At 31.1% G+C, this 12,678-nt stretch overlaps 1 protein-coding gene across 2 annotated transcripts in view; it reads left to right on the top strand.

Moving 5' to 3' along the window:
- LOC145296176 (ubiquitin carboxyl-terminal hydrolase BAP1-like) overlaps positions 1–12,678 on the top strand; it is a 41,763-nt gene that overhangs the window by 23,800 nt on the left and 5,285 nt on the right. Inside the window, exons 10-12 of one of the 2 annotated variants that reach the window (XM_080142387.1) lie at positions 1,722–1,736; positions 9,399–10,160; positions 12,154–12,246. In XM_080142387.1, coding sequence (XP_079998513.1) covers positions 1,722–1,736; positions 9,399–10,160; positions 12,154–12,246 — 870 coding nt within the window. The remainder of the gene's footprint in view (positions 1–1,721; positions 1,737–9,398; positions 10,161–12,153; positions 12,247–12,678) is intronic. The other variant, XM_080142392.1, reaches the window with a different exon arrangement.

Raw genomic sequence — 12,678 nt, 5'->3', positions numbered from 1 at the left:
TTCAGTTTATGAAATTTTTAATTTTGGAAACATGTTTTTTTTTTTTTTTTTTTTGTTTGTTTTTAAAGAATTTGAAGCTATTTTTGGTTAGCAGTATCTCAGAAATGCGATACAGTAAGAAGTTGGACATTTGTACGTTGAATCTCTTTAAAAAATTGAATAAATTTAATCAAGAAAAAACCTGGCAGCAACACATTGAGTGATTTTCAACACAGGAAATAAGACAAAAAATGTTAAAATTCAAGTTTTTTGTCAATTCTGCTCAAAAATAGATTTAGAATAATATTCTTGATGAGCCGTTCCACTTCAGTTAACAAATTTACCGAATTTCCATTACTAACGATTACTATATTGTCCAATTGACTACTGTACACTCTTAACCCTTATCCTCGAGTGGTCTCTGGGCCTTGATAAGTGGTAATCCCTATGTAAAAAAAAAAAAATGTAGTATTCCAAATCTATTTTGAGGAACAATTGTCAAAAGGTCTAAATTTTTTTTTTTTTTACTTATTTACTATGTCAAAATTTGCTCCAAGTGTGTTTCCAGTAGGTTTTGCTCACATTTTGTAAACTCTGAAAATATTTTTAAAAAGTTTTTCTTGATTAAAATTATTCAACTAAATCTGAAAAATGACTAAACCCCATTTTTCCCCAAATCACAATCCCATAATAATTGAATCTCTTGAAATTTTCAGCAAATGCTCATTTTTCATAAATGATTTGCAAAAACTTTTTACTCTGAGACTTTGACTTCCCATGAGTAGCTCACACTTAGCTGGATTGCTCCAATAAATAAAAACCTGTACAGAGGTAGATTACTTTGGAATTAATTTCTGAAAGCTGCCTAGCACATGTAAAATGGACATTAAACTGATGATATAAGAAATTGTTAACTGTATCATTGCACAGAGGAAATCAATGCAATTCCAATTGAGATGACATGGAGAGTTTTGGAGAACATGAAGAATGACAACATATCTTTTGTTTTTTAAAAGCAATTACAAAATGTCATATATCAATCACGTTTATTAAATTCTTTTAGACAATAAACTGTACCAAAATTATATACAAAAAAATTTTAAAACAATGGTCAGTTTAAATAGAAAATGGGATCTAATAATAAATAGATTAGAACACCACATATTTCCTACCATGTCATAACCTCCTATAAATTCCAAAGAAACTAAAATTTGGGCAATATTTATTAATTGATGATTAATATCTATCATTAAAATTTCAAATATCAGAGATATCTTAATATTCACAAAGTTCTTCTACTCTCTCTCTGCCTTCTTTGCATTAAATTAAACTAAATATAGCCTACATTTGAACCCTTTGCACCTATCAGCTGTGTTCTAAAATTTGTGTTTAATAATGAATCCTGTATAATGCAAACATACTTAACTTTATTATATATATATATATATATATATATATATATATATATATATATATATATATATATAACAATTGCAAAAAGTGTTTTTCAATTAGTCAAGATCATTGGTTTCACACTATCAGTGCAATCCTTCAGATGACTAATATTATGCTTTGCTTACATTTTTATTGAGAAGGCAGTGAGCACTGTCTTTAAGTGTAAATCCAAATTTTTAGCTGGTTTTAAAAGCCAATGTTCATCAACTATTAATATATATGTATATACATATATGAAGAATATATTTGTAATTACAATTTCATTTTTCCACCCCCTCCTTCTAAAGCTTCTGGACACAAAGGTACTAAATATTTTTCTTTCTCTTTCTATTTGTATTTCTATTTGTATGGATGTGAGTATGTATTTCTGTGTTTGAATTAGTAAGGTATTGTAAGAGTGTGGGTGTGTCCTTGCATGGTTATGTTTGAAATGTAGGTGTGCTTATACAGTAGAACCTTAGGATATGTTTTTTCAGGCTACGATATGGAATACAATGTCTTTTTGGACCCTGGTTACCATATTTGCCCTGCATTGCAGTGTTATTTATAATTTTATTTTATTATATACATGTGTATTATATATTGTACTGTATTTTGTTAATTTTTAATATGTACTGTATAAAATTTTGTAATTACACCTTACGATCCCAACCCTGGAACAGATTAATGCCATATCCCAGGGTTCTACTGTATATTGTAAGCATGTTTTTGTTCTTTCTCTCTCTTATACTAAAAAAAAAAAAGCATGTGTTTAACCATTTTGGTATAACCAAAGAATTTTATGTTCCACATTGAAGTTTGTATCAAAACCTCTGCAATTTGACAAATTTTGCAGTAATGCCATATTTTACATCCTATGATATTGAAGATGGAATTTTAATTTTCTGGTCTAGATTTTAGCTTAAAATTGGGGATGTATTTATAAATAGGTAATATAAGAATAAACGTGAGCGAGAAACAGAACTATATAGAATAGGGTGCCAGCAGAAAGACAAATCTGACTCTAGAGTCTGGTTCAAAAAAACTAAATTTAAAAAACTTCAAGAATTGCTGACTTCTGATATCAGATGTGGAATCATAAACTGTAAGGAATAAGGTGAAACGTCATAAACTGTAAGGAATAAGGTGAAACGTCATAAACTGTAAGGAATAAGGTGAAACGTCATAAACTGTAAGGAATAAGGTGAAGCGTCATAAACTGTAAGGAATAAGGTGAAACGTCAAAAACTGTAAGGAATAAGGTGAAGCATCATAAACGGTCCTTTAAAGTAATCAAATTTTGTTCATTTCATACATTTTTCAATCCTTTCATAATATTCTTCATCATTTGATTAACAATCGATCCATCTCATTTATTAACCTCAATTAGTTTTTTTACTTTGATAAATGCTAATTCATTAATAAAATAGGGTGGAGGCAAAAATCTGTCCGAATAAAGTTGAACAAACTGTGCCATAACACCTGTCATATGAACATACATAACAGGAGAGAACTTGAATGCATACTAGACACTATCCTCGAGGGTCTAACGTCTCTCTGTACAGCGGTTTGTCAGAACAACCTGGCATGAGGATACTTTCCCCTACAAATAAACTCTGTCTAAATATTCCAAATCACACAGGATTTGTGGCCCAAATAAGATAGCCTCTTTATGGCTAGCCAGTACTAGTTTTAATAGGGATGGTGCACCTTCTCCAAGTGATGTTACCACACGTAAAAACATGAAGTTGGATACTCCACCAGACTAGATGAATTCTTATCCTGGAATCCAGTAAGACCAAGAGACCACAAGAAAGGTATACAATAACATTTAAATCGAAATTATATTCCTCTATTCTTTACTAACTCACTGTTTGAGATGTAAAGGAGAAATTTACTGGAATATTTGAATATCTGTGTATCTGATATAGAGATCAGGTGTTAATGCCAGGGAGGGGCTCCTTGATTTCTGAGAACTTCGACTGTAGTTAAATGGAACAAAACAAGTGTTTTGTTTAATTTCAAAATCTTTACTCCAGCTACTTCTAAAATAAAATTAAATTAAAAATAAAAATGTCTTATTTTCTCACCTTTCACCTTTTACAATATTCTTTCTTTTCTCTCTTGCTCATTTATGTTACAAAAGACAAACCTTGAAAGGGTGGACCTCCTAGAACTTCACTGGACTAAGCTACATACTGCAGTTAATAGAGAGAGTGGCATTTCAAAAATGGCCTAGACATTATTCATTTTGATGATGAGGGGTGGTGGAAATCCCTCTCTTACTCGTTTGTATTTCGTTTCTTTATTTAATCCTTCTTTATTCATATTGTAGAATATTTTCTCCACAAAAAAATAACCCATGCATGATTTTTACAAATAAAAAAATAATTTTTAACCAACGTCTGCATGAAAATTTTCTTAAGTCTTGAATGTTTCCAGGTATTTTTTTTTTAAAGATAAAACCTTTTAACCCATGTTTGCATGATTGTTTTGATTTTCAGTGCTTGTATAGAACACTACCAATGACCAACTCGTTTATATTCATGGAACTTTGGAGAAATCATGAAAACCGCAAATGACACTCTAGTTTTGAAATTATGTACTAGGTTTAAATTTCAGTTAAGAATACAGTTAGAATATGGGAACCTGTTATTCTACTTGTTTTTTGTGTGTATAAATTGATGGATGTGTAATGTTGTCCAGGAACCAACACATTGTGGCCTCAGTTGCAAAGTGGACAAAAAATAGAAAAGAACTTCAAATCGCTTGTTTTGTTGTACAACATTTATTTCCTCATTGTTACAGCCGTGAGATCACCCATGTCTCAAACATCATCTCGAATGTTATACATGTGATCTCGAACCTTCTTCAGGTTTCTTACATCATCATATTCTTTCTCCTTTTTATAGTCTTTTTTTCTTTACCGGTGACATCATATTCGCATGTATTTTCACTGCGCATCCATGCTGTGTTACAGACGGTGTGATGCATTAGACATCATTCATATCAGAGCTATCTTAATATTCACAAAGTTCTTCTACTCTCTCTATGCCTCCTTTGCATAAAACTAAACTAAATATAGCCTACATTTGAACCCATTGGACCTATCAGCTGTGTTCTAAAATTTATGTTTAATAATGAATCCTGCATATACAAACATACTTAACTTTATTATATATATATATATATATATATATATATATATATATATATATATATATATATTGAAAGACAATGGATAGCCCCTATAAGGATTGCTGCATGTGTAATTGTGAAGCAAGGGTTGTGCAATCACCAACCACACTTTTCTTGAATCACCACTGCTTGAATCCAGTGGCAAAGAGAAGTCTAGGACAATTCTCAACAATGTTCAGAGAAGCAACGAGCACATACAGCATCTGACATTCTCAACTGACCATCCATTTAGTACTGGCCAAGCTCAATGTAACTTAACTATGGTGATCTAATGGGAACTTGTTTATGAACATGATTATGTTATATGAACATATATCAAAAGAATGACAGCAATCTATGCAAAAATATAGTTTTATTGCCAACAAAATAACGTGGAAAATTGACCAAAATAAAAAAGTTCAGTAATGAAATGTCCCTTTTCTTTGATGTCTTTGTGTGTCGTGGTTAGCAGTAAGAGTGAGAGTCTGAAGTTGGTTTCTATGGCTGATGAGCTGATATGTGAAGTGGAAGGTTTTTAGATATCAGTGGCTGACTCAAGCATCTTCATTTCACTTCAGAAAATTATAACAGTCAAATATTTATGAATCTTTCAATTACAGCTAGGAATAGAGTTAGAGTGTATATTTGTTCGGTACATAAACAAATGCATTTTTCTTATATTAATGTTTCTAGAACAATGTGATGGAATTAATAATTAATAAATAGATGGCTCAAACCAACAGCACCTAAGTCTGTCACTGATTATACTGTTAGTAATTTATTTATATAGTTAGATGGAGTACTTTGCAGCATTTGCAAATGGTTATCTATCAAACTACTGATTAGAATCAACATCACTTAATTTTTTAATTGAAACCTAGTGACAGATTTTTGTAATTTCTTCAAAACTCCATAAAGCTATTCAAATCAGATAATGAGTAGCAGATTTTATTCCTTTCAAAATATTTTTTGTGTTATTATGAAAGGTTTTTCAAGTGCAGAGTGATGTTTCCACCTCCCACTCTAAAAATGCCCCACCCATAGAATTGTCAGTAAAATTCTCAATCCTTTTTGCAAATATCAAACTTCAGTTAATGCCATGAGTGTCCAACAGTGTTTGTTTTATTACAATCCAATGATGAACACAATTGAGATACAACATGCAAAATTATCAATAACTCTGATACGCTCATCCCTTCTGACAAACTTTGCTGTGATTGCTTTATATATTTCAAGAATGATCTGCATTCAATGCAAAGACGAGCAAAAGTTTTTTTTTTATTACTTAAATACTTTTATTTAAAGTTGTTTCTGTTGTTGCTTCCGTTGTGATTATAATGATTATTACATTTGCTATGAAAAAAGAACCTCCCTCGTATTTTTCCAAATCACAAAAATAAAGATACATGTTTTAAAATCTTTCTTTAAGTACATGTTTCTGTCCTTTCTAATAAATTTACCATTCAATTCTTAATCACCATTCAATGAAAAACACACAGAATTGTCAATAATTCTGACACATTCCTCTCTTGACAATGCCCCAATTTGGACTGTGACAGCCCTCTTCATTTCAGGAATATTCTCAGAAATTATTTCGATAAACATTATCTTAGATTATCTTAGAAATAATGCACAGATAAAAATCAGGATGTTGTAGTGGGTAAGGTCCAATGATTGAAGCCTATTCAACATTGCATCTCTCTGCTAACAATCATCAAAGTCTCCCCGCTGACATTGAATCACGATAAAGAAAGACTGTTTCATATGCTTGACTGTAACGATGAACAAGTTAGATATAGAATGAAAGTTAATTTGTTTCAAATAGACTTGGATTGTAAAGAGAACTGTAAATTAACAATTCCATGGGTGGAATTTTTGGAGTAGAGTGGATAGATTACCTTGTATTTTTTATTTATTTATATTTTTTTTGATAAAAAAAATGTTTAAATCCATTTATGCATGACTCTTTGAATTTTCTTCAGATTTATTTCAGATAGTTCACTGATTGACTGATTCAGGTATTGTCTTTAAAAAAACTGTTTTTTTTTAAAATTTATTCTACATCTGATCATCACGTAAACAATGCTAATTCATTTTGGTAACAAGTAAGAAATTACTGCATAAATCATATTTTATATCCTAGTTCAATTACATTTAAACAACAGTAAGTTTAAAAGATACTATAAAAGAAAATAAGATCTGTTAGATCACCCACTGAGTTTCGATTAAATTGTTTGAATCAGGAAAAAGTAAGTTTGCAAAGCCAGTTAAATATAAAGATAAAACTAAAATCCAAATTATTTTTGTTTTATATTTAAAATTTGAAAATGTAATCTTGCTTTTTTAAATGTTAGTTTTTTTATTTTCATTTTTTAATTATTTAAAAAAAAACAGAAGTTTTTAAAACCAGTAAGTAAAAAAATATTATTCTCTTGTTAATTTTATTTAAAACTGGCTGTATAATCCCAGCATTATCTAGGATTCAGTAATGTAATATTTTTTTTTTTTTTTTGAGGAGCACATTTTTAAAGTTATATACAAAAGAATTTAACTTTTGGTTTTTAATGTGTGTTTATTCATCTAATATTTATTAAAATAATGCTAAATTTAAAAAGATTATGTGGAAGTAATATACTAATGAGAAACATGCATACACACAGAAATATGTGAAGTGGTCACATAATTGTACTTGAGATGAAAAACATTTTCCCTTACAAGTAAAAGTTAGTCATATACCTTACATTATTTGAATTATCCTTAGAAAAAATATGATACACCTTTTTAACTCATTATTTAAAATTGTTTTCAATCATAACAATCTTCCTAGTTGAAACATATATATATATACATATATATTAAAGAAACCTAAGCAAATTTTGGTAATATTTAAAGGTCATGGTCAGAAAGACACAAGAAACAATTCTGTATTAGCTACAAATAGTTTTATGTTGTTTTTGTTATTACTAAATGAGAAATCATGTCCATTTATAATCCATTTAGTATTATGCATGTTCAGTTGAGAAAAGCATGCTTGAAATATGGAAAATATTATGTGAATAAGCTAAAAACAAAATGGCTACTAAATTTGACCTGATGTCATGTTTATCTAAAAACAAAATTCAAATTTTCACTCAAAACAATTTCTCATTGATAATATTTATTAATAATAATATAAATTGATAATATTTAACAACATAAAACCATTTTTAATGCTTGTACAAACTTTTTCTTATGTTTTTCTAAAATTCTTGAATTATTCAGACTACTGTTCTAATTTTGGATGTTATTCTGATAACATTTTCAGCTAATGTAACCTCCGACCTTTAAGTCAGTCTTGCAAAACTTGATAATCTGTACATTGGTTACATCAGTCGAAACATTGTGAGAATAACATCGAAGATGACAACAATAGTTCAAATAATGCAGACTATCTATATTCATCTAAAAAATTCTAAAACATAAAGCAAAGTACATTATTTTCTTGCAAAGAACATAGTAGAAAGAAGATAAAGATCAATTGGCTAGTCACAATCAATTATTGATATGCCAGATGCATTGCTGTTTGTATCTGACTTTGTAAGTCTGAATGACTTAATTTTATGTATTAAGTTGTTCTATTATTTATTTTTGTTTCTGCATGTATGCTAAAATTCCTTAAAACATCAACACAAAAATAAAACTCAGCTAAAATAGATATTCTTATTCATCTATAACTGTATCGGGTGATATTTATGATATAATAATTTTGTTGCTGCTCTCAATCATCTTGGATCAAATTTAAACACAGAAAAACTAATTCATCATCACTTTGAATATCCTTTTTTTTCTCATTTGATTAGAATATTTGATATTTCTGAAAACACTGAATCATCATCATCATCATCATCATCATCATAAAAAGCAAGGGATATGTCTCCTGCAAGAAAATGGTAGATGGACATGGGCGCGAACTTAGAACCATTTGATATTGAGCCAAGGGTTTGATTAAAGTAGGCGCTTTTGGCAGCCCAGAATAACAGAATAAAAGTGTGATTTTTGTTCGAAGATCAGTTTGCTTTTGAACATGTATCTTGAATGGGTGTCAGTTTATCTCTTGTTTTAACTGAGAAGAAATAATTACTACTGCTGTTGAGCATCATTCATTCATTTCATATGAGTCAAGTGATCATTGTTGGTATTCATTTCCCGGATATCTTTCTAGTTAAAATTCTTTCTAGAAAGACATTGAGTCCTTACAGGAGAGATCATGTGAAGGTTGCCAACATCCCTAAGTGAAAGTATTTTTGTGGAATGAACTGGATTTTAACCTGGCACATCCAAGTTGTCAGTTCCTGTCATTAACCATTTAGCCACTGTCACCTCGCTACTGCTGCTGATATGAAGAGAAGAAAAGGGAGAAAATAATCCTGCTCTCTACATGAATATGGAATGCTCGCATTCTGTGTGTTCTTTCAAGCCTAAAAAAATTTACGTGATTGAAAAGAATTAACGAAACACATGTTTCAGCATATTTAAATTTTTTTTTTTTTTTTTTTTTACATAATAGTAAAAAAAAATATATTTTATTCAGTGTTTTCAGAAATACCTCTAAAATAAGAGATAACCAAACAGAAGCTGATGTCATTTCATTCATAGTCTATACAAGGTATTATAATGTCATTCAATTTCTGGTGCAATTTTACAGCTTGCATATTTATATTAGACCAACCTGATTTTGTACCTCACAAGATTCATTAATTCTTTAAATCTTTTTTCCTTTATTATTTTGTTTTTCATAATCACTTCCATATAAATCTTTTTTTTTGTAGATGGTGAAGGTATTATCTCCGTCTGAGAGCTCACCTGATAAATCTAGCCATTCCTCTGATGAAAAACCTTCCAACAAAGGGAACATTCAATCACATTCATCTGAAGACACTGTCACAACTGAAGATACCCAAAGCACTTCCCGTCTACCAGCAGCCTTGGACAGCCATAATTACGCCAAGAGTCCAATCTTTGAGGGTAAACCAATGGAGGAGAAAGAAACTGAAAGCAATGACCGCAAGTTTCAGTCTTCCTCTGATGGCTCCCATCATTCCTCAACAGGCCGGGAGGTGCCTAGACTGTCTGCTGAAAATCTCCAGCGTCACCAGCTCCACACCGTTAAGGAGAGCAATGTTAAAATTCATATCGCTGTCTCTGATGAGAGAGAAGGAGAGATAATATTGCCGAAGACTGTCTCATCGACAGATGTCACAAAGCCATTGAAAATCGAGACCCGCTTTGGGGGTTCATCTGGTCCCAGTAGTGAGAGTACAGACACAGCGTCCGAATCCGGCAGTGGATTCAATTCTCCATCCAACATGGCTGTCACGCCCACACAAAACAGCCCACAGGAGAGAGAGACTGGTGCTGGTCACCAGGGCAATAAGTCATTTGAAAGCCTACATGAGAAGATTATCTCTGACCCATCTGAGAAAATGGATTGTGACGTTCGTCCCTATGAAGGGGCAGTTCGTACAACACCTATGGGAAGTCAAGGCCATGGACGATCAAAATTTAGCACGCGACAAGCTTTCACTCCTAAGGTAAGGATTCAAAACTAAATGATTATTTTTTGTGGCTTATTCTGGATGGTTAGATGATAATTGTATGGACGTTTCTAAGGATTCTGTTGTGAAGTTATATGGATTTTTTTTTTTTTTTTTACCACGGTATCCCAACTTATCAAGATTTACAGGCCACTCGAGTATAAAGTTTAAATGAGTGATGATGATGGCAGAATTTGATTATTTAAGAGGATGGTTCAACAAAAATTTGTTTATATTGGATTTGAAAAAAAAAACACATTGTAGCCAACTGGGAAGCAACCCTGCAGTATTGCGTTCCAGAGATCTGCAGTTCTAGTAAAGAAACTTTGCTTGTGAAAATCTTGTTTAGTTTTGGGTAGAGAAAGAGAGAGAGATAAGGAAACTGTTGAAAGTGTTTATAGATAGACATGTTTTTTGTTTTGAATGTTTTACAGAGTAAAGGGTGCTTAGATTGAAGCTCAGTCAAACACCTGCCATAAAACATGATTTAAGTAATCAAAAAAAACTTGTAGAAGAACAAATATTTAATAATAAAAATACAATTTTTGTTATACAAATCCAAATGTAAAAAGTGAACAAAACAATTGTCATTTAATATACATTCTGCATAATGTTACTATGTACTGAATTGTCTTAGAACAGGTGGCATCCAACTTTAATATCCAACTTAAGAGAATAGTCAAAACCATGATGAACATAATATCCACCCAAATCCCCAGCACTCAGTGATGTAACACAAGGTTAGTGTTCAATGTGGAGAGTCTTTTTCCCTCAAAAAGGGGCACTGAATGGAATCAGTTATAAATATTTTATGAAATTTTTTTATTATATTCACCCTAAACAAGGCGCACTGCATATGAAATCGAAGGGACTATTGTAAAATAGGGGCCAGATTTATAAGGTCATCATAAGTGGAGAGTTGTGCAGTGTTTGTTCACATTACATAAATTTATGTATGTTGGTACAATCAGGGAAAGATGGAGCAAGAAAAGAATTATAATGTCAAGTAGTTTAAGGAAAGAAGCTATTACAGTAGAAAATTGTTCAGCATCCAGGAATTTCTGCAGTGAAAAGATTGTCAAGTTGGTCAGGGATATTTATGTTGAGGGGATAAGTAATCAAAGAACAAGATAAAATGCAATTAAAATATGTTATTCAAATCAAAAGTCTATTATCACTTCCTCCAATGTTTTCCTTGGCCTTCCCCTGTGAACTGGACCGGCTACATCGGGTTTGTATTACTGTACACATAGATTCGAAAAAGTTGTCAAAAAACAAATATATAACATATAAATGTTATCAAAGGCAAGATAAGTTACTTTTTTACCTAACTGGATATATTTTTTGTGTTTTTATTCAATGTAACATGTTTATTCAGCTCGAAAAACATGCAGTGTTTACCGATGTATTGGAAAATTCAAAATGGCGGCCGACTGTCTCTTTAACACGGTAAGTTTGGGAAAAGATGTTATAAATAATAAACTAGACGAAATACTATTAAAAAACAACCGAATATATGTCAACTTATGTCACGGTAATATATATTGAGCGAATTTCTAACAGTATTTTGTCTAGTTTATTATTTATAGTACCTTTTCCCAAACTTACCCTCTCCGAGAGAGAGTCGGCCGCCATTTTGAATTTTCCAATACATCGGTAAACACTGCATGTTTTTCGAGCTGAATAAACATCTTACACTGAATAAAAACACAAAAAATATATCCAGTTAGGTAGAAAAGTAACTTATCTTGCTTTTGATAACATTTATTTGTCATATATTTGTTTTTTTGACAACTTTTTCGAATCTATGTGCACAGTAATACAAACCCGCTACATCTATTAATCCAAGAACTCCCATTCATTCTTTCAATGTGACCATACAAAATCTCTTGTTCTGTACACATCTTCTTATATTGTTCAAATTTAATCTTTCTCTGGATTATCAGATCTAAGGTTAAATGATGAATGTTTTTTTTTTCTTTTCTTGTAGGACCTCTATGACCTTCTAAAGAATGTCGAGAAAGAAATAACGACTTGTGAAAACAACCTTAAAGATGAGGTGGACAAACGGAACAAATATAAGGTGAATATTCGAGCAATGTGTTACGATTGCACTATTTTTAATTGTCAGGTCTGGTATATTTATTATGGCAGATTGGAAACTAGTGGGGACCAACTAATCGGAATGCTAAAAATAATGTAAACATTAAAGTTAAAACATGAGAAAAGAACAAAATAAAGAAATAAAATAAAAATGGTTTTGTGGGTTGGGGACGGGGGGTAATATAGTTCCAGTGGGGTAGGAGAGAGAACTCGATTTGCTTCCCATGTGCCATTGCAAGTAAAGATTTCATTAATATTAAGTTAATTCAAAGAGAAGATTAATAATCTTTTTTTTTAGTTTTTCCTTATTTGCAATCTAAGTTTAGGCAGCTTACTAGATTCAGAAAACAGGATATTTATTATGGTAGATTTTGGGTTAATAAACTCTAACTAATTGAAATGCTGTCGCTAA

This window comes from Euprymna scolopes, chromosome 2 (genome assembly GCF_053919585.1).
Source record: "Euprymna scolopes isolate OS-2025 chromosome 2, ASM5391958v1, whole genome shotgun sequence".
Classification (NCBI taxonomy): Eukaryota; Metazoa; Mollusca; class Cephalopoda; order Sepiida; family Sepiolidae; genus Euprymna; species Euprymna scolopes.
The sequence above is the reverse complement of the archived record's forward strand: the minus strand, read 5'-3'. Positions and strand labels throughout refer to the sequence as shown.